The 23,346-nt window shown below is 38.2% G+C and overlaps 1 protein-coding gene and 1 pseudogene across 1 annotated transcript in view; one reads left to right on the top strand and one right to left on the bottom strand.

Moving 5' to 3' along the window:
• The first annotated feature begins 776 nt into the window (after positions 1-776).
• The window catches only part of LOC122088137, an 84,376-nt gene continuing 61,806 nt past the window's right edge, over positions 777-23,346 (top strand). Inside the window, exons 1-9 of the mRNA XM_042657298.1 lie at positions 777-1,264; positions 1,377-1,436; positions 1,550-1,642; positions 2,064-2,292; positions 12,226-12,332; positions 12,524-12,580; positions 20,704-20,804; positions 21,834-21,928; positions 22,498-22,518. Of these exons, the coding sequence (XP_042513232.1) occupies positions 1,007-1,264; positions 1,377-1,436; positions 1,550-1,642; positions 2,064-2,292; positions 12,226-12,332; positions 12,524-12,580; positions 20,704-20,804; positions 21,834-21,928; positions 22,498-22,518 (1,021 nt within the window). The 5' untranslated portion in view covers positions 777-1,006. The remainder of the gene's footprint in view (positions 1,265-1,376; positions 1,437-1,549; positions 1,643-2,063; positions 2,293-12,225; positions 12,333-12,523; positions 12,581-20,703; positions 20,805-21,833; positions 21,929-22,497; positions 22,519-23,346) is intronic.
• LOC122088138 lies at positions 9,964-10,920 on the bottom strand (annotated as a pseudogene).

Here is a 23,346-nt window from a genome sequence, read left to right as displayed (position 1 = left end):
TTAAATTTCGATGGCGAAGCCCAAGTGAAGGACTTCATCAACTCCCTCCTACAATACGGTGGATACAACGAACTCGCCAACATTCTTGTCAATCTAACATTTTGAGCTTAGTTGAAGATGGGTTACATTAAGTCTCATGGTGTGGCTGCTCTGCACAGGTACAAGTATAGCGGCGTTGATCATTCCTACCTTGCCAAATATGTTTTGTAGCCATTTTGGAGTCACTGTGTGATTCTCCTTTAAGGTTAAGTTGCTTTTCATATAGTAATATGGTCTTTTGAGGTTTAAAACTAACGGCATACTAATACCGTTAGTTCCAAGGAATAGGGGTGTAAATTCTTCAAATATTTGGATTCATATGTAATTTCGACAAAGTGTAGAAAATGGGGGATAATTGTCCGAACACTTTTTATTTGTTGCAAAACCTATGATTTTCATATAAACTATCAAACTCTTTTGAATTTTTTTTTTTGGTAAAGAAACTCTTTGAAAAATGACATAATTCTCTTTGGGCGAAAGAACTATACTGTAAATAAAGTTTTTAGGAGAAAGAATTCGGTCCTGCTGGAGTAGAAAACACCAGCGTATAAAACCAATTAAAGGACGTGAGCCAGCATCTACAGTACCCTAGCACCTAGCATGCAGGGCAATGTTGTCTTTTTGAGCACCATGTCTCTGGGCGTTTCCAGCGCCAACAAGACAGGTTTTGTTTTTTGTTTGGGAGTAACACCTGCAAATAATTTGAAAAACCCTTTTTTACCCCGAATCAAAGACATTCAGGAATAGAAGCAAAGGTTTTTCCTGCCATTCCCGTTCTAGTTATGGTTCCTCCCCCAGTCTACTTCGTTGCAGTTTAAGTTAACAGATCGCAGTCGAGGAACGGGGGCAGCAGCAGAAATCAACCTTAACCGGTCACTATACAGAAGGAGAAGCCCTCTGAAACGAACCCAGATTCCTCTTTACCGGACTATTTCATTGCTCGAGGAGCTTCTGGTCTGAAGAAAGGATGGATTCTTCAGGTGCAACACTCATGGATCTGATCACCTCAGATCCCTCAACTGCTTCTGCCGCTTCTTCCACAACCACCTCCTCCACCACCAATTCTGCAGTGGTGCCTCCTCCTTCGACCCTCGGTAAACCGTCAGTCCCAACAGATCGTAAGGGCAAGAGAAGCACCCTGATGCAGATCCAATCCGACACCATTTCTGTCGCCAAAGCTTTCAATCCCGTCCGAAATATGCCTCAGAAGCAAGTCAAGAGAAAGGTTTCTCTCATTACAATTAATTTGTTTTGAGCTCCATTATTGCATATATTTGTGAACAATTTTCTCTTACATGGATATTTTGTCTCAATGATAAAACATGATTTTGTTACAGCCGGTTTCTTATTCGCAATTAGCAAGGAGTATTCACGAACTTGCTGCTACATGTGATCAAGTAAATTAGTTGTTTCCCCCTGTTGTTGTAACAGATGTTCTTTTTATTTATTTTTATTATATATCTAGATATAATCGTGAGGAATTTTAACCTTTTCCCCCCTGTTTCTGTAGAAAAACTCCCAGAAGCAGTTAGTGGTTCATGTGTTCCCAAAACTTGCTGTTTACAATTCTGTTGATCCTTCTTTGGCTCCATCTCTTCTCATGGTATGATTCTCTTACGCTCCATCTCTTTCAAAATTCTGTTCCTGTATTCATACAATATTATTGTTTAACTTCCCTTTTGCGGTTGGATAAATTCTTTCTTTCAAATAATTGTTACTTACAATCCAACAAATGTATAATTGATGATTTCAATATATTTATATTTTTTAGACTTTCCTTTGTTGATGAGCTCACAGAAGCAGAAAATGGTGGAAATCCACGAGTTTTATATCAAGATTAGTTTATTCTTAGAAAATCTCGTTCTCTTAGATATTACTTCTAATTGCAGTTGAAATTTCTTCCATTCTCTGCTTTGATGTGTTCCAGTTTCTTATGGCTCTGTTGCTTTCAAAATCTAGATTCAGGGGGTCGTGTGGTCTTAACATAATGAGTCTCACTCTGTTCAGCATTTTCTGCTTTTCAGCTTGATCAGCAATGCGAGGACAGGAGTATCCTACGTTATGTATACTACTACTTAGCTCGGATTTTATCAGACACTGGTGCTCAAGGTTTAGCTTCTGGTGGTGGGATTCCCACACCAAATTGGGATGCTCTTGCTGACATTGATGCTGTTGGAGGGGTGACTAGAGCAGATGTTGTACCTCGAATAGTTGATCGGCTTACAAAAGAGGCCTTAAATGCTGATGTAGAATGTAATGTGGTTACTGCATTATTGAAGTTTATTTTAATATATCCATATTCTGTTGCTAACCACTAGACCTTGCTTTTTATTGATACTGATTGTTTCTTGAGTTTATGATCTATTATGACTATTTATTGGATGAAGCATGAAATTGAGGTAGACCTACAGTAGAGTTGGTGTAGTAATCCCACCTAAAAGGAAAAAAAATTCTTTGCAGGTTCAATGGGTTTCCTTGACATGAATTTTTCCTTCCAGCCAATTCTCTAGCTCATGAGTTGGCCAAATTAGGTGATTCTAGTGATTCTTTGTACATGACGGCTAAGGCTATGAGGCCATCACCATTGGGTGGGTCTCCAATCCTTCGCGGTTGTTGGTGGTGTTGTCATTGTAGTCTTTTCTTTTTTATTCCATCCTGGTAAATGTATTCCATCCTGGTAAATAGGTGGAAAGTGTTGGGTTGGGTGTGTCTTGTATTATGCAAGTCCACATAATTATTATTGGGTCTGTATTTGTAAGTGGGGCAGGTTTTGGGTCCATTACATGCATGGAGGTAAAATTGTGATTGTGTGGGGATTAAGGTTTTCTATATATTGTCTATAGCTGATTAGATTAAGCCCATTACATACATCAAACACCATCCCCTCCCCCACAACCCTCTTTTACATGTCAAAATTTGTACAATGTGGATGCTGTACAATTGCAATATGGTTGGTTTATAAGAAGTCATCTAGGCAATGATACCAAAAGCAAGAGTAAGGTTATGGGTGGGCATACAAAACATTCTTCCTTTAGAGATACATGTTAAGTTTGGTTGCACTCCCGCTCTGTGGGAGTCAGTCTTTGGTAGAATTGATATTTAGATTCTCCATTCTGATAAAATGAGAAAGGCTGTTTGGTAAACCAATTACGGGATCATTCCGTAACACAAAAAGATCAGGAACAACGTTTAGAAGGCCTTCTACAGAATCAATTCAAGCATTACACTTGTTAATTACGAAAATGCCATTATAGCTTATGAAACTATACAGTATTTACAGAAATGTCATTATGGCTTATGATTGAATTTTCTTGCACTTTCTTACCACAACCAAACAACGTTTATAAGGCCTTCTACAAAATCAATTCGAGCACTACACTTGTTAATTACGGAAATGCCATTATAGCTTATGAAACTATACAACATATACAGAAATGTCATTATGGCTTATGATTGAATTTTCTTGCACTTCCTTACCTATAGTTCCACTCATAGTGTCTAGGCGTCGCCTAAGGGACAACTAGTCCTCTGGGTAGCTTAGGTGGTGTCTGGGTTACTGTCGCCTTAGTGCAAGGTGCGGCAGTTATGCACTTATTTATGTCAAATATCATTGAAGTAAATGCTTTTATATTTGTTATTTCATTTACTTAAGATATTATTCATAAATATACAAATACCCCCTATTTGAATCCAATAAAAATAGTTTAAAATCAAATTCTAAAAGGATAAAATGTAAACCCCCAATCCAAGAACAAAAACTGAATTTTTTGGTTGTACGGGCGATTTTCAACTTTCAAATGCTGGGGTTTTTCTCAATTCTGAAAATTTTATAAATCTTATCATGGTAAAACATTGCTGTAAAGAGAAGAGAAAGTGATAAGAGAGAAAATGGAGGAACTTGGGAGTCCCAATCGATGAAATTGAGACTGCCCTACTTCATTCATTATATAGACTAAGGATTACAACAGTCCTACTAAGAACATAACACAAAAAAGGAAACAAAAATTACTTACCTACGCGCATTAGGACTTAGACCAGAACACCCCTAGGAGGACTCGCGACTTGCGTTAAACAACAAGCCACACTCCTCCCACGATAATGACTTCTAACACTCTTGTAAGCTGGAGCATAGATGTTAATCATTTCTCGCTTCTTACAAATATAATCAACTCTACCACTCCCCAATGACTTAGTAAAAACATCTGCAAGTTGTTCCCCTATGCAAACATGACTTGTAGAGATAACACCTTGCTATAGCTTCTCTTGAACAAAGTGACAGTCTACTTTAATATGTTTTATCCTCTCATGGAACACTGGATTTGACGTAATATGGATTGCAGCCTGGTATCACACCACAACTACATACAAGTGCGCTCAAACCCAAATCTGTCAACAGTTCCTTTACCCACATCAACTTAGAAGTGACATTAGCCATAGCACGATACTCAGACTCCACGTTAAATTTAGTCACAATAGCCTATTTTTTGTTCTTCCAAGACACAAGATTTCCACCAACAAATATATAGTATCCAGTGGTTGATCGTCTATCAACAGGAGATCTAACCCAATCAGTATCACAAAAACCCTCAATATGCTTATATCCATGATTAGAGTACAACAGACCACGACCTGAAGCTTTCTTTAGATATCTCAGAATACGAACAACGTCATCCCAATGTGATGTCCATGGAGATGAAAGAAAATGACACAACACTAATAGGGAAGGCAATGTCAGGTCGAGTCACTGTTAAATAATTAAGCTTTTCCACCAGCCTTCGATACTTTTAATCATTTGGCACATCACCACTCTCAATTGTAAGATTTATATTTGGATCCATAGGAGTATCAAAAGGTTTGGCTCCTAACATTCTAGTCTTTGTCAACAAATCCAGGACATATTTCCTTTGAGAGAGGGAAATTCCCTTCCTTGACTGAGGAACTTCAATACAGAAGAAATACTTTAACTGCCCTAGATCCTTGGTCTAAAACTTCTGTTGTAGATATGTTTTCAGATTTTGGATCCCTTCAACATCATCTTCAGTGATGACAATTTCATCAACATAAACAATGAGAAATATCCTTCCTGTGCAAATTTCTTATAGAACACTGAGTGATCACTGTCACACCTGGATAACTCAAATTCACAAACCACATTAGTGAACCTGCAAAACCACGCCTGAGGAGACTATTTCAAACTATGCAAAAACTTCTTAAGTTTACACACCATACTATACTTCCCCTGAGCAACAAATTTTAGAGGTTGCTACATATAGACCTCTTCATACAAATCACTATGATGAAAGCATTCTTCACATCAAGCTGATACAACGGCCAATGAGAAGCAGAAAGAGATGTCAAAATACGCAAAGACGATAACTTGGCAACAAGAGAAAAAATGTCCAGATCATCAACTCCATACACCTATGCATAGCCCTTGGTGACTGAGCGAGCCTTCAACCGAGCCAGAAAACCATCAAGGTTAACCTTAACCACATAAACCCAACAACAACCAATAGGAGACGTTTCCTGAGGTAACAGTATAAGATCCCAAGTTTGATTATGTTCTAAAGCTAGTAATTCATCTTCCATAGCTGTCCTCCAGTTAGGACTAGATAAGGCCTCTATGACAAACTTTGGAACAGGATGACTAGACAAAGTAGATAGATAAGTATGAAAAGAGGGAGACAAACCAGAATAAGAAACAAAGTTTGAAATGGGATGTTGGGTACAACTCTGTACACCCTTACTTGTGCAATAGGAAGATCAATATCAGAAAAGAAAAATACCTGGTTATGGACCATAGGCGAAGATGACGAGGTAGGAACCATAGAGACAGTGGGTGCTGATTCTTCCTGAGGACGACGCGTATAGACGAGCGGACCAACTGGTGGTGGTGGTAATACTGTGGAAGGTGGTGGCACCACTGCATTTGTGGTAACCTGTGAGAAGAATGTTGGACAACATATAGGATCATCATCATCTCAGAAATAATAACGGGCTCATCCAGATAAGAAATAAATCAAAGAAGGAAACATCAGCAGTAACATAGTATTTCTTAAGTGTAGGACAATAACAACGATAACCTTTTTGGGTACGTGAATAATCCAAAATATACACTTAAGAGCATGAGGATCCAACTTTGACAATCTTGGACGATGGTTACGAATGAAACAAACACAACCAAAAACACGAGGAGGAAGAATAAACAAAGGGTCAGAAGGAAGCAACAAAGAATGAGGAATAACACAGTGTAACACTGAGGAAGGCATTCGATTAATAAGATAACAAACAGTTAAAACATCATCAGACCAAAAATATTTTGACACCTTCATCTAAAAAAATGAGACCTAGCAACCTCCATCAAATGCGTATTTTTCCTCTTAGAAACACCATTTTGTTGGGGTTTATCTGAGCAGGAAGACTGATGTATCATACCACAACTAACCATGAACTGATAGAAAGGACCAGAAAAGTATTCCTTGACATTATAACTTCGTAAAACCTTGACTGATAAATTAAATTGGTTCTGAATTTCAGCAACAAATGCACACAAAATAGAGAATAAATTAGAACGATTCTTCATTAAATAAATCCAGGTAACTCTGGAATAATCATCAACAATAGTAACAAAGTATATAAAACCCAACTTGGAAGTAATGGGATAAGGACCTCATACATCTGAATGAACCAAAGAAACGGGGGCGCATACCGTTTATTGTCTCTAGGGGAATAGCTTACACATTGAAGCTTCCCAAATTGACACAACTTATAATCTAAACTGGAAATAGAACGAAAACGAGAATCAAGCTTTTGTAAACTTTGTAGAGATAGATGACCTAAATGGAAATGGATCTGATGAGGGCTGAGAACTGGAACATGCAACGGGTCTTCAAGAAGATAAAGCCGCCCAACTTGATGGGCTCTACCAATCGGCTTTGTTGTAAGGTACATGAATTAGGAGAAAAAGTTACAGAACAATTTAAGCTTGAGTTAACTTACAGATAAAAGATTAAAAGGAAAATTTTATAATAGAAGAAAATATGACAACAATAAAGAGGAGTTAAGGCGAATATTACCCATGCTTTTAACTTTCACAATAGATCCATTGGCCAACATGATAGTTGTACAAGACTCTTGAAAAGGGGAAAATACCTGACACACCAGACATATGATCCGATGCCCCTTAACTAATTATTCGGGGACGAGAAGATGAGGAAAAATATACAATGGCATTACCTATCTGGACGAAAGTAGTAGTGGAAGTATGAGGATGTTGGGTTTGAAACTGAGTATACTCTGTAAATTCTTCATCTATCATCTTGACCATTTTACCTTCAGATTGTTCAGATTGAGAAGGTTGAGAAGACTTAGTAACTATGGCTAAATTGGAATACTGCTTCTGAGGAGGTTTGCTTTTAAATTTCCAACAAAATCGTTAGATATGTCTTGGTTTGCCATAATGGTGGCAAGTTCGTGCTGCCCCTGAACTATCTGAATTGTTGGAGTCACCAAACGGTTGTCCTTTTCCACCTCTATTACCAATACTATGTACCCCACCTTGATTATTATTTTGAGAAATAAGACCAGAGCTATCTGATGGTGCAGGATAATGAGAATTATCTCGAGCTACTTGTAGGACTCGAGAAAAAGTATCTGCAAGAGATGCCACTTTGTCACCTCCAAGAATCTAAGACCTAACAACATTATACTCTGATCCAAGAGCACCCAAAAAACTCATGACTGCAAGCTTGCTGGTTCTGCATCTTCTGCACATTACCACTACTAGAGAGTTCAGCTCTTCATACATCCTCTTTAAATCAGCAAAGTACTGAGTCAGAGGTTGACCCTTCCAATCAGCCCGATAGAACTTATGTGACAGCTCATAGATGCGAGAGAGGTTGTTCTGTCCAGAATACAGAACATTCAGATAATCCCACAGCTCCGAGTAATAGTATCAACTATAGAGTTATCTATCGAGTTCAATAATTGTCCCAAAATACGTGCATCAACCGTGTCCCACGTAATGTCATGAGCAAGCTTCACATTTGTCAGATGATCCTGTTGATCACAACCAATCAAAACCAACTGCGCAATTTTCTTCCATTGTTGAACATTGGCTGCTCCTGCAAGCTTCTTCTTTGTAATCCTGTGAGAGGATGAGGATATCACCTCAGTGACAACATTCTTTCCCTCAGCTTTAGCTATTGATGCAAAGAGGCCAACAGAAAATCACACAAGACCCAAAAAATCGATCCATAGATAGAGAAACCATGAAAAATCGACCTAACCTCTTTATAAGGGTTTTAGATCAAATAATTGATTGATATTATGTAACTGAGCAATCTTAATAAGAGAACAAACCAAATCACTAGACAAACCTCAACCAAATCAACAGCCCGAGAAGAATCGACTCAGATCACAAAACCCTAATATGGGTGAAAGAGAAGAATACTTGTGGTTTGGTGTGTAGTGCTCCAATGATACTCAAATTTGGATTGAATGTTGCTGATATGATGCTGAATTAAACCCCAAAAGGACTTTCCAAATAGACACCAAACTTGAGAGATGGCCAAAATCGATTTTGGCAGGGAGCCAAAACCCTGACAGCTATAATTGACTTCTCCAACTTGAGTAATTCAATCTTCAAACCATAAAACCCAACCAGTAATCACTCACAAAAATACCCTAAGTTGATCCTTTAAGACATTTGATTGATCACAATCAATCAAACCTCCATTGATTCGAAAATCAGCAATCTAGGGGATGAAACCACCCCTTCTAAGAAATTCTGGAACCCTTCGGAAGAACCAGTAACAGCCAAAAGAGAGAGGAAGGTGCTGTTACTAGTGGTACAATGGTAGCAGAGATCGATTCAGTTTGTTTATGGATCAAGCTCTGATACCATGTAAAGAGATGAGAAAGAGAGAAGAGAGAGAGACGATGGAGGAACTTGGGAGTCCCAATCGATGAGATTGAGACTGCCCCTACTTCATTCATTATATAGACTAAGGATTACAGCAGTCCTACTAAGAATAGGACACACAAAAAGGAAACAAAACTGACCTAAGTCCACAAGGACATAGACCAAAACACCCCTAGGAGGAGTTGTGACTTGTGCTAAGCAGCAAGTCACATTCCCCTCACAACAATGGCTTCTAACAATTGCTGAAAACCAAAAGTCTAGTAAAATAATCTTTTGTTTTGATATCCATAAAATAATTTTCATTTAGGCGATTTTAACAGCATTCGCGCAATACAAAATAAGTTTGACCGGAACATAACTTTGTCATTAAAACTCAGATATAATTAATCTTAGACTTATTGGAAAACTGGTTTTGTGCCCTACCTAATACAAAGTGTCTCATGTAAAATTAAAACCATTTGACCAATCAAACTTATCATAAAACAAAAAACATTTCTCAAAATATTGATTTCTTATAAATTAATTTGACTTAATGTTTATTTTTGATGATTTTATGTGGCTTAATGTTGATTTTTGATGATACAATATATATATATATATATATATGTTGTCTACTAAATAATGTTAGAAAAGAGGGAAAATAAAAATTAACACTTGGTTGCCTTGTTTGCCTTAAGGCAAGCAACTTGTAACCTAAGCGCTTAGGCAGCCCTCCAATGCCTTGATTCGCCTTGGCGCCATGGCAACTATGGTTCTTCTTTCACATGCTCTCTCGCATTTTCTTGACAACCAAAACCCGGCTTAGGGAAGAGTAAGACCACTTATAGACAGAATGTATTCCGGATTTCTTTTTGGGGGAGGGGGGTGGGGAGACCAGCTTCTTCAGTTTCTTATGTTATGAGATGCTAAAAACCAAAAAGTGAAATCAATGTAGAGCCTCATTAGATCTTATTTTAATAGGCTTTAAATTTCATTTCATTAGTAAGCATATGGGATGAGAACAACCATCCATGCACTGTTACAAACCCGGAACTGATATATTGCATATGGAAAAAACAAAAATGCATAAGTGAAAAAAAAAAAAAGGGCAGAAAATGTAGGCTGAGGGCAGCTCAAACTCACCACCCCTGGATAAAAAAAGGACCAATCAAACAGAATCAAAAGCAACCCGCTTCCAAAACTGCCTTTTTGCAAAGATTGCCTTAGCAGTCACCGCCTCTGCTTCCTTACAATCCCTGTACTCCTCAACTTCTCCTGTACAAAACTCTCCTCCAGGCAACCCATCCACCCAAGCATCCACTGAATGGAACACATAACAAGCAGGAAAATATGGATATGATACCGATACCCTCTCTTCTTCCTTCCTCAGCTACAAACCAGGCTCAATCCTCACAAGTCCATCATCTAAACTGTCCTGAATTATTGATCCAAGTTCTTCCCTAACAGCCCTTCTCACAGTATCTTCAACACTCACTCTAGGCTTCATCTTTTCCAACAATGGCCTGCATCATTCTTGAAGGCTCCCATCTGATAGCTCCTGGTGCGACTCATGAAGAACACTTCATGGCCATTGATGACTCTGTTGGTGACGACATGGACTGGATGGACAGGAGGGATCGAGTCGACCAGTGAGGTCTCACCAGCAGCAATTTCAAGCCAGAGGTTGTGTACGTTATTGGTGCCTGGCTTGACAGCCCCAAAGGCAAAAGAATCGGAAGGAAGCCGAGTTTTGAACAGATCTGAGAGGGATTGTGGGGTGGAGAAGTGATAAGGGCTGGTACGTTTGGATTGGGACATATTGGTTCTTGAGGAAGGGACGACGGGGTTTGGAGGGAAAGAGAGAGAAGGGATTCTGAGGAAGAGATGATTGTGCTGAGGTTTGGAGGACGAAAAGAGGAAGAGAAGGAAGAGAGCTGTGAAGAAGAGACGAGGGAGAGGGACGAACGGAAGGGTGGAGGGAGGCATACCTGCAACGAAGAACTTCCAAGCTCAAGCTCAAGCTCCAGCTCCAGCTCCAGCTCCAATGAACAAAGAAGAAGACGTCAAGGGGAGGCTAAAGGTGTCGAGAGGGGGGTGTTTATGGGATTAGGGGTGGGTTTCATTTTTTTTTATTTTTTAAATCCAGAATGCAAGTAGCATATTTAAAATGCTCCTTGATTCCTAATTTGAGGTGAGGTTTTGCATGTTCAATCTGTGGGAGCAAGGAATTGATCTGGACATGCCAAACAGAATCCCACTCAAAATTGACTCCGGTTCTAATTGTTCTTTCATCTGTTTATGCCATTTTCTTTACCTCTTGATTGAGTAGTGAATAATTCTGGCTCTCAGCATGAACCAAGGGGATGATCCTCCAATCTATTTAAACAACCTTCAAGAGAAGAAGAGGTATAAAGTACGAGCATAGGTTTAAAGTTCAAATTCAAAACCAGAGTATAGGTGAATCACTTGAATTTAAAATTTAAAGTGCTCATAGTCATAACAGTTTCTGTAGCAGTGGAGCCTTCATTTGAAGCTCAAATATCTAGCAGTCTGCTTGCTTCTTCATGATTGTCACCAATAGCATTTATGGTTACAACCGTTACATTGAAATTTGGTCTTGTAGTTTTGCTAGTGACCAGGGGAGTTCGACGGGAGATGATATGGTGCCTGTTAAACAGGTGTTGTTGCTGCCCCAGTACTTCATTTACTGATCATCGTTGTTGGATGGGAATGGGATGAAGGTGAAGAAATAAGGGACAAGTGCGAGGGAGGATGTAGACTCTGTCGCTCTTTTGCTGACGCCCATTAAGTCGTTAACTTTACAAAGAGGGAGAAACACATGAATGCCAATACATAGTCCTTGTGATCTCATTTGAATTGGCTTGCTACAGGGGCTACCCTGTCCCTGTCGCACAAATCACAGATATTCCAGACTCCAAATGTCGGAACCAATCAGTCTCATAGAGACATTCTTGCCTATAATCTTAGGGAGCTTATCACTTCTTGGTTTTGAATTATTTGTTATTATTTTTTTTTACCTCAGTGCATCTTCCTTTTGCTTCTCACTTTGGTGTCTTTGTTTCTTCTCACCTTTCAAAAAAAACCTGTATCTTGAGGTTCTTGGATCTTATTGTTCTGTTTATGTTTCTTATTTCTTTTTCAATTGAATTTTCAAATGTTGGTCCGTATAAATTAGACAATCGTAAATTTGATGCAGTAGCGGTATTTGTTCGTCTTGATTTGGTCTGAAATATTTTTTTGTTTTGTTTATTGGGCTTTTGAAGTTCATGCGCGGAGGATTGCGGCTTTGAAGGCCCTTACGTTTGCTCCCTCAAACAACAATGAAATTTTGGCCAAATTATATGAAATTGTGTTTGACATTCTAGACAAGGTTTGTGCTATCTGCAAATTATTTTGCCAATAGAAGCAGAGGTAGTGGTAATTTTCTACATTTAAAATCCACTGTCAAAAACCACAGCCATAAGCATTACTCTGTAGTTCTGTTTTTATTTGTTAGAAGTAGTAGTTTTATCACCTTTAGAGTAGTAGTTCCTTTACTTGCGTTTTTGTCCTGAATTGCAGGTAGCTGATACAAAGCAAAAGCGTAGGAAAGGAATTTTCAAAGGTGGTGACAAAGAGGTAACTATATTAAATAACCATTGTGAACCATGTCGTATTAAATTTCAACCCTTGTTTCTTTTCTCCTTCTCTGGCTGATGATGGGTCATATATGTTAGAAGGCAGGTAATATTTATCCAAAAAAAAAAAAAAAAAAAAGAAAAAAGAAAAGGAAAAAACAACGGCAAGTAATTTGCATGTTATACCAAAGAAAGATTAAATATATTTAGCAGTTTGAGACCCATATCTAATGGACCCAGAGTTCATATACAATTCTGTACATTGCATACATGGTGGCACATGCTGGAAATTGTACATTTTATGTGTCTTCTGGACAGAGAATTCTACCCTTGAGATATTTTCCTTCCTGGTGTTGCCTAAAATTTAGGATTTATACCCTTTCTGAAAGGTGAGTGAAGCCTGTGAGCCGATCCCCCTGCTGGTATCTTGACTAGGGACTTGCGATGCTACTTTTTGGGAAGTTGGGACTTCAGTGGTCTTGTTGGTTCGAATCCATCTCGCAAGCATATGCAATGAAGCCTCGCTTAGGTCCCTGTCGATTCTCCCCGGATTGGTGGATCACCTTTGACCTGCTCGAACTGCTAATATGGCTAGGATACGTGCCGATCGTTTCTTGGTGGTTTTTAACTGTAGGCATCTCGCCAGGAAGTTGGTGGCTCATCATGAATTAGGTCAGGGTGGCTGGTGGTTTCGGGATGATGTGGTAAGGGGTTCAATTGAACCAGCTATAGGGTCCTCTTTCAAACCTGTTTACTTGGGGCCAGGCCAGCCATCAAACTAGGCCATTCCTGGCTCAAATCTGACCCTGATTTGCCCCATCAAGCAGCAGCTTTCTTGGCCCAGATTTGGGAAAATTTTTGGTTACCATTCTTGGTCCTCAGTCCAGCACAACAGCAGTTTATCTTTCCATTGAATAGCTGTATGTTGGTCATTGTTGAAGAAATAAGCTTCAAGAGAGGAGTTCCAACAGCCATTGAACTTTGGCATATAGCCTAGGATTAGTTTCCATTTTTATTTGTCAAGTTAGTTTCCTTTTTGTCACCAGCTATTAGTTTCTAATTTATTCTTTCTTGGTTAGCAAGTTAGAAGCCAAATTTGAAGGTTTGTTTCAACTTTAGTTCCTTATTTAGAAGTCAGTTTTGTAAGCCTATGTACGAGGCTCCTTTGATTGTAAGGAGAACAATTTTTGATTAATAAAAATCGAGTATTACTCATGGCTGAAAAGCTGTTATCGGAGAGGGTGAGATGCCTAAACCTTGAGGGGTGAAATGCCCATTCCCTAACTCTTTTCCCCCTTTCTCATCGATTCCCTTTTTTTTTTTTGTTAATATATTTTTTTATTTTCTTCTTTGTTTCTAAATTTTGAGAGTGCACTACAACCAGTTTGAAGCCACGAGGATCACCAACAGTTGGAGATAGAAGAACAGCCAAGGTTACCAAAATCAATTTCAGCTGTTAGGGTTTCGGAGCCCTGATTGATCCTTCTTGGTTCACTCCAACCAGAAGCCTGATTCAAGAGCCCTTTTAGGGTTTTGATCTAGGTCCTAGGAGGGACCTTCGACCACAATTCCAGGGCTATTGGAGCCCCCCTGTAGAAGCCGCAGCCTCCTCTTGATTCTCTGCTGAAACCCTAATTCAGCAAGGGTTGTCTGTGATTGTTGCTGCACTGCTGCAGCCCTATTGGAAGATTACTTGGGGGTTATTCAGGTCTGTCCTAGACCCTCTTTCGACCAGGTGTGGAGTTCCTTACCCTTCTATTTTGGGTTTTCGATTTCAGCCCTAAATCCTTCTCTGTGAAGTCCATTCTGTTTTAAGATTGGAGAACTAGATCTGATTTGGGTTTGGAGTTGTTACTATTGGGGTTGTTTGCCTTAGGGTGAGCCAACCTTACATCACGGGATCCTGTGGAAAATGCTTCTTTTATGCTTTGGGTATTAGCCACAGCTCCCTGCTCACATGCACCAGCCTAACAGTATTTTCTACAGTGCATTTACTCTAATAGGGCGGGGTACAGCGCCTTCGTAATAGGAAAGAGTTTCTAATTCCTCCTTACCCCATGCTTCCAGAGAAGTGGCAGTCCGAATCTTCTCTGAACTGCGAGAATAACTGATTAATCCGTGCCATAGAGGGGGCATTCTCCACATGGGATGGGGCCAAGCTAGAATGTATTGGTGACAGATCGGCCATAGGAGTACTCTGGGAGATACACCAGGGCCACTAATGTTGAGCATACGACGATGCAGCCCGTTTTCATTTCGTGGAATCCCCCAGCAGAGGAAAGGGTGGCTTGCTTTCTTTCAAGCCAAATTTGAAGGGAGGGACCTAAGGCTCTAAGGCTGATCCCTGATAGGTCTCATTAGCCAACTATGTCTTAATGTATATAAAATTGAACCCCAACAAATGTATATTAATCCTTTTTTTTTCATAAAAACTGTGTAAAAAAAGAAAAAAACAAATTTAAAGACAAATTAAATCCAACTCCATGAAGTCATAGATCGATCTACGATATCTTAACATATAGAAAATTGAAGCCTAACCATTAATATATATATATATATATATATAAACTTAACTTTGGGGAAAAGGTTGATGACTCGAAGTTTGAATATTCAGCAAATCTTGCTCAAATGCACCAAATTGTTGCTATTGATTTATTGTAGTAGTCTCCAACACGTCGTTCCACCATGATTTGCAGGTGATTTGGCCAGTGAATTAGAAAAATTTGGGGATTCTAGGAATATGATAAGACCAAGCGAAATGAGTTGAAACAGTGATGAACTGGCCATCAAAATGTGGTTTTTTATATAAAGAATTGTTGCATATCGGTTGGTACTGTAATGAACCAGCCCTTTAATCAGCATGATATTGTTTGCTTTGGGGTTTTCCCCTCATGACTTTAAACACATCATGCTATGTTAAGGAGGACACCCTTTATATCAATAGCCCAATATCTTCCTCTCTAATTGATGTGAGACTAAAGGTTCTTGGCCCACCTCACGACCTCATTTCTTGGCCTTTTTCCCTCACTAGGTTGATCTTGGCTATTTGATACCATTGTTATGAACCGGACCCTTAATTGGCATGACACTCCGCTTTAGGGTTTCTTCCAACGGATTTAAAATGCTTCATGCCATGTTAAGTAGGCCACCCTTTATCAATAGCCCAATATCCCCCTCTCTAGTTGATGTGGGACTAAAGGTTCTTAGTTCACCTCACCGCCTCGTTTCTTAGCCTTTTTACGTCGACAAGTCATTTTTTAGCCTTTTGCCGCACCCTTTATCAATGATTCGATGAGGTAAAAAGGCTAAGAAGTGAGAAATGACTCAGTGAGGCAAAAATGCTACGAAACGAGGTGGTGAGGTGAGCCATAAATCTTTAGTCCCACATCGACTAGAGAGGGATATACTGGGCTACTGATAAAGGGCAGCCTCATTTTTTATGTCATGACACGTTTTAAAGCCATGAGGAGGAAACCTCAAAGCGGATAGTATCATGATGATTAAGGGGCTGGTTCGTTACTGGTACGAAGAATGAGGGTTTTGTGAGAAGCATTTTATACCTATAGAATCGCAGACCATTTCGTTTCGACCTTGGTCAAAACCGAAATAATTTGCGAGATTTCAATGGTTATGACTGCATTCTCGAACATTGCCCCCCCCACCTTGAATCCTGGCATCTGAATGATACATGTTATTCAGCACCTTATAAGTGATGAGACATCTTTGGTTATCTGGATCATCTTCATTTTTTTTTTCTTATGCTTGGCAATAAAGGAGAGCTTTGAAAGTAATGTTTACGTCATTGGTTAATATCCAATGCTTTTTTGGTTTGTACCTTGTGAAAGAAGACATCATGAAGAGATTCTATCACACTTTGGGGCAGATTCCAAGTCAGATTTCTGAACCTGTAAGAAAAGTTTCTAGATAGATCTGCTCATCCTAATTCTCTTTCTAACACTATGGACATTTTGATTAATCAACACTTTATCTATACCTTTTTCTGAAAAAGGTAAATGCATACCCATGGGTGTTATTTTCATCCACTTTTTCTCGTTCTCTTTGTAAGTTCACAATTATGAATTTGTGATTAGTTAATTACTGAGGAGTGAACCTTTGTACCCTAAGATGAGGTGGTGGAGAATGAAAGGGTAGTCCCTAAGTATATTTATTGATAATATGGTCAAACAAGGAATGTGGGATTTTGAGGGAGAGACCAATACGATGTCGAACGAGATGATGACTTGTATTAAGAGAGTTGTCAAAGATGTTCTAGGGGAAGCGAAAGGTAGTCCTCAAGCCCCTGGGGAGACTTGGTGGTGGGATGATTAGATCCAAGCAGTCATTAAGAACAAAGAAGTTACTTTCAAGGCATGGCAAAGGACTGGACTATATAGAAAACAAGAAGTATAATGAGGCCAAACACAAAGCTAAGGAGATTGTGGGGACAACTAGGGCGAAGAAATATGAGGACCTCTATATTAATCCAAACACAAAAGAAGGGGAAAAAACTATTTATAAGATAGCTAAAATGAGAAAAAAGAAGAGTAGAGATTTCAACCATATGAGATGTGTTAAAAGTGATGATGGAAGAGTGTTGGTAAGGGATGAGGTCATTGTGAAGAGATGGGATGAATATATTTGTAACATACTAAATGGGGATAGTTCGAGTAGGAATGCCCTAGTGGATGATAGTATTTTTTCAAATCACACATCTTAGGTATATATGAAAGTTCGGTGTGGCAGAAGTTAAATAAGCCTTAAGAAAGATGTAAGTGGGAAAGACAACAGGCCCAGATGAGGTTCCAATAGAAGTGTGAAAGTGCCTAGGAGTATAGGGGGTCTCTTGGCTAATCAACATGTTTAACAATGACCACAAGGAAAATTCTAGATTAATGGAGGAGAAGCATTTGGAGTTCCGATCTGGAAATATAAATGTGATATTCAGAGTTGCAATAACTATAGAAGCATAAAAATCATAAGTTATACTATTAATTATGGGAGAAGGTTATCAAATCCCGTGTGAGAATAATTCCTCTTATTTCAGAGAATCAATTTTGTTATATACGGGGTAGATCCATGACATAAGCTATCTTCCTACTGAGGTGACTCATGGAAAGATATAGAGCTTACAAGAAGGATTTCCATATGGTCTTTATTGATCTAGAATAAAATTATGACAGTGTTTCTAAAGAATTGATCTAGCGGGTTCTTATGAAGGGAGGGTCGAGGGGTGTTGTGTAAATATGTGGATATAATTAAAGATATATATGTGGGCATGGTGACTAGTGTGAGATTTGTGGGAGTTCAAGGCAAAGAATTCCCAATTACGATTGCGTTACATCAGGGATCAGCCTTAGGACCTTATTTGTTTGCACTTATATTGGATGAGTTAGCCAAGAACATTGAAGACGAGGTCACATGGTAATGTAGGAATGGATTTGACAACCAAACCAGACCCAAGACTGCAGGAAAGTTAAACCAAAGAACAACCAATAACCCCTAATAGTAAACAGCAACAACAGTCCAACTTAAACCAGTCAACAGTCCTTGAAGAAACCAATATTAACAGATCTACAATCAGGAATTTCAGGAAACAGAGTTTGCATCAACAATTAGAAGTTCCAGCAACAGAAATAGAGTAATTGAATAAGTAGGATCAGAATCAAAACATATCAGGACCAAATAACCAAATCAGAACTCAATTCTGACAGTAGGTTCTGAAATCTGGCATTAACTTCTGAATTTTCAGCAGAGTATTATCAAGGAACTAATAACACATCTAAGGACTGATTTGAAAGTCCAACCCATTGGAGAATAATAGCAGCAGTCAAGTTCCATGCAGATTTAAACAAAACAGAATTCAGAATTCAGATCTGGGAAAAATCCATAACCGGCCAAAACTGAGTAACAGTCCACTTCAGCAGGAACCAGTGGTCTGATTAGCCTCAAAATTGGATTGAACTTCCTTCAGAATAGGACTAACCTTTGATCAAAATTAGAAGGCCATCGGATGGCCAGAACTCCCCAAACAGCTAGGCCAACAGTAGATAAAATACAGAATCTTAACCCAGAAATTCTGTAGACAAATTAGAACCCTTACCTGATTGTTTTGACAGCAGTAGAACCTTGAAAACAAACTTGAAAGAAATAAGGAAGCTTGAAGAAAACCTCCTGGACTTCACGCTGCAAGGAGTCGCTTGGATCAAACACCAAATCCTTCTTCTTTGATCAAACACAAAGAACCCTCATAGAGGAGAAACGCAGTAGCATATTTTTTTGTTCATAAAATCGTCTCTCTATGATGAGAGCTCTCCTTTATTTATTATAATGATGGGGTTACAAGAAATAGAAACTAATTTTAGTTTCCAAAAACTGAAATAGGAAACAAAAATTAGAAACTCACCTAGTTACTAAACCTACAATTAGAAACTTACAAAATAGAAAGTCCTTTAGTTACTAAAACTGGAAATAGAAACTAACTTATGACTGAAAATTATAAACTAACTAGGTATTGAAATTAGAAACTAAATAACCCCATCTAAAAAGGAAACTAAAGAAAAAGGAAACAAATCACTGAATCCCGTATGCAACCTTATAACCCCTAGTTTAGACCCATCAAAGTAGCCCAATACACTCCAAACCACATGGATTGAAGGCCCAACACGTATACAACCCAACCCTAAGCTTATTCCTAATAAAACAAGCCTAGTTTGGTGAAGAATCTGCATCACATGGTGTATGCTCTTTGTCGATATCGTTTTAGTAGATGAGACAAAATCGAGGATTAACGGTAAGTTAGAGCTATAAATATCAACCATGGAGACAAAAGGTTTTAAGATTGGTAGATTGAAGATGGAGTATATAATGTGTAACTTTAGTCACAATACGGTGAAAATTGAAAAAAATGAGTAACCGCAAAGTGATTACTTTAGATATCGGGGGTCAACCGTAGATAAAGATGGTGACATAAAGGATGATGTTTCACAGAGAATTACAGTGGGATGAATGAAGATGAGAGGTGTGGCTGGAGTGTTGTGTGACTGACATATTCCTTTAATTAATTCTTAAAAGAAAATTCTATAGGACTGTTGTTCGAATGGCTATGATGTATGGAGCAGAATGCTGGGGAGTTAAGGAGTGTCATATAGAGAAGCTAAGGGTGGCAAAGATGAGGATTTTAAGATGGATGTGCGCAAAACTAGGAAGGATAAGGTAAGGAACGAACATATTAGAGCTGAGTTGGGTGTTGCCCCTATTAATGATAAGCTTCGAGAAAGTCGTTTGAGGTGGTATGACCATGTTCAACGGAGGCATGAGTATGCACCAGTCAGGAGGAGTGACCTGATTCTGATTGGAGGTAAAAGAGGGCAGGCCTAAGATGACCATGGGAGAAGTAGTGAGGAATTACATGCATAGTGTAGGTCTTGTCCCAAGTATGACCTCAAATATAGCCAATTGGAGGGAGAGGATCCATGTAGTCGACCCCATTTAGCTGAGATTTTCCTGACTTACTGGGCTTTGCCCCTTTACTTGTATTTTCATTTATCCTATCTTGTTGTGGCTGAGATTTCTCTAACTTCATTGGTGTTGTGCCTTGTCTTTTTTACTTTCATCTCTCCATTTTATTTTTGCACGGATCTATGTAGCCGACCCTATTAAGTTGGGATAAGGTTGAGTTTGTTGTTGTTATTATTGCTGATAACTGAGGACTTAATGCTTGATCACTTCCACTGCTTATTAAGCAAGTTGACAGTATCATATGGATTATGGAAGTGGAGTTTAATGATTACTTTATATATATATTTTGTTTAAATTTTTAAGTTTGAATAGATGGACTTTGAATATATACTTTATGGCGTAATTACTCCTACTATTCTGTATGTTTTTGTCACTGTCATTTGATATGAACTATTTATTTGCTTATATTTTCTTTCATCATATATCATTTCTTTTTCTCTTTTATTGGATTATTATGCCTTTACTGACAGATGGGCATACGCGATATGTTACCTTTCATTTTATTGTGCTTTTACTGATATTCTATTATGAAAATCATAATGTGATTCTTTTCTATTTCAAAGGAGCAGTAAGTCTAAATCATGATTGGTTGACAAATATCTGCAGTCTATCATCAAGAGTAATTTGCAGTATGCTGCCATGAGTGCTTTGAGAAGACTTCCTTTGGATCCAGGGAATCAACTACTCCGTCATCGTGCTGTCCAGGGGTAAGTTTGTTACTTTAGTTTCTGGACAGTTGCTTATGTATTACAGGGAGTTGATATTGTCACTTAGTTCTCATGCCGTTAATCATATCATTTTATGATATGAGAACCTATTTGATAATTGTATCATTTTATTATTTGAGAACCTATTTGAATTTGGTCTTGTACAATATTCTTAGAAACAAGAAAATGGCTAAAGCAAGTTTGAAACAAATATTTTCTTATGTGGAATTTGAATGATCATAAATTTATGTTTGGTCAATTTTAAGAGTTTAAACCATACATTTTATTATATTTTTGGTAAAAGTGACTTTTGAAAGTTTTTGTTGAAATTTTATTTTCATAAATAATAATTTTATTAAAGACAGAAAGGATGGCTATGGTACAATGGAGGGATTTAATCTTTTCATTGACTTATAGTTGGATGATTTTGTGATTGATGTGTGGCAAGCCTATTGGGTAAGACTGGTGGTGGAGGTCAACTGTCCAGCATAACTGGACTTACAATTTACAACTATACTTATGTTGTACAGCTTGTTTAATTTTTTTTTTTTTTTGTTTGTGTTGGGGTGGGGTGTGTGGTGGGAAAAATAGATATTGTACCAACTGCTATTATCCTTTTTGACAAATCAATATAATTTTTTTGTTGTTGATATTTAAAAAAAGATTGCTTTCATCTTCATATCATTCTGTAGGTTGTTTGCTTTGTCCATTTTGTCTTTTTTTTCCTGAATGGGTACCTGTCTAGTCATCCTTACCATACTTGCAGGTACATTTTTGTTGTCCCATTCTCCTAGAATCCACTGTTATTAATTTCAATTTTTATTCTCTATATATATTTTTTTGGGGGTGGGGTGGGGTGGGGGAGATCAGCGACAACTGATCATATCTTCGTTTCTATATAAAAAGTTGTAATGAAAATGTGTGTGATTTCCTTCTCTCTCCCTCTAAAAGAAAAAAAGAAACTAGTGTGTTGTTGGTCGCTGGTTTTTTGTTGCATTTTTCCAGATTCTGATATTTTTATTGCTGCAGGGTTTCATTCACTGATCCCATTGCTGTAAGGCATTCTCTGGGAATTCTTTCCGAATTAGCAACAATGGACCCCTTTTCTGTTGCAACGGAACTAGGTGAGTTGCTTAACATGTTCAATTCTGTTATGTTCAACTGTCTTTTTGGTATCCTTGATAAGTCCTACCTAAATATGCATACATATGCTGAAGTCGCCTATACCAAATAAACAGAAGTGTATTTTGAAGTTGCTCATATATCTTTGCAGAACTTTTAGATAGGATCATAGGTCATCAGCAAAATCTTGAGAAACATATTCTCATTCACATCCTTTGATTCATTATGAATAACTCTTTTTTTGTTTTTGTTTTGTTTTTTTGGTTTTTTTGGTTTTTTTGGTTTTTTGGTTTTTTTGTTTTTTTGTTTTTTTGTTTTTTTTTGTTTTTTTGTTTTTTTCGTTTTTGTTTTTTTATGGTGGGGGAGGACAAATGTGAATGACTAAATTTCCATTGTGAAAGGGGGAAAAAGATAGAATGACTTGATCGACCTGGCATATGGATATTTCAATAAAAGCGTAGGAGAGAGAAAGTGTGTGTGTGTGTGTGTGTGTGATGTTTTTTTTTTCGAAGCATGTAAGTTATGCTTTGGTTTCTGGCTTCATGTACTGACTTTTTTCTCTCGTGTGCAGGGAAGGCTGCGCTCCCTGGAGGTATATTTTTATTTTATTGTTTCCTATCGTATTTTCTAGTCAAATTTATGCTTCACTTGAGGAATATAACGTTGTATTTCACGGTTGGTGTAATGTGGGGATCCACAGTTCCACACTCCAACAGGGGAGAATAAACTGGTCATGCATATGGATGTGGTAAACCCATCAGTTGAGAGGAAAGGATCCTCTACTAGTTCTATTTTGCTAATGTTTCCTATTGCCCTCTACGGGTGTGAAACATTCCACCAAAAAAAAGAAAGAAAAAAGGGGGTGTGAAACAGGCTTCAAATGGTGTAGGTTTGTCACACTTGATCCCCATGTATTTGTAAAGCTGGCCCTGAGATGTTTTTCCAGACCATCTTCATAGTGTTAGCAAACATTAGTGGGAAAGCCATGTTATGAGAAAACCTTTCCTGCAATTAAGATGTGGGTTTGTTGTACTTTGTCAAGATTCAATCAGTGTTTGGTAATCCCAAATCATACTAATTGGTTTCACTGGTTGGTTCCTGTTCTGGGCCCCACCTAATTGTACATGTGGTGCAGCCAGTTTTTTTTTTTTTTTTTTTGGGGGGGGGGTTGTTGGGGAGGAAAAGGGGAGAATTGTATTACGATGAGCAAGAAAAGGCAACTTTGCATTCAAAATGCTATACAAAGGCAGAGAACCACGCTCTTAACCTTGGAATATCCAAACCATAGAACTGAATGAAAAGTTCGAATTACATACATATAGGTAAACTAGATTGCTTCATTCCAATTGCTAATGAAACTCAAACAACTCCTAAAAGGCTTCATCTTGGACTGTCATAGTTTGACATTCTTTTTAGGTTT

This window comes from Macadamia integrifolia, chromosome 9, assembly GCF_013358625.1.
Source record: "Macadamia integrifolia cultivar HAES 741 chromosome 9, SCU_Mint_v3, whole genome shotgun sequence".
Lineage (NCBI taxonomy): Eukaryota > Viridiplantae > Streptophyta > Magnoliopsida > Proteales > Proteaceae > Macadamia > Macadamia integrifolia.
Note: the sequence above shows the minus strand (reverse complement) of the source record. Positions and strands in the feature narration are given on the sequence as shown.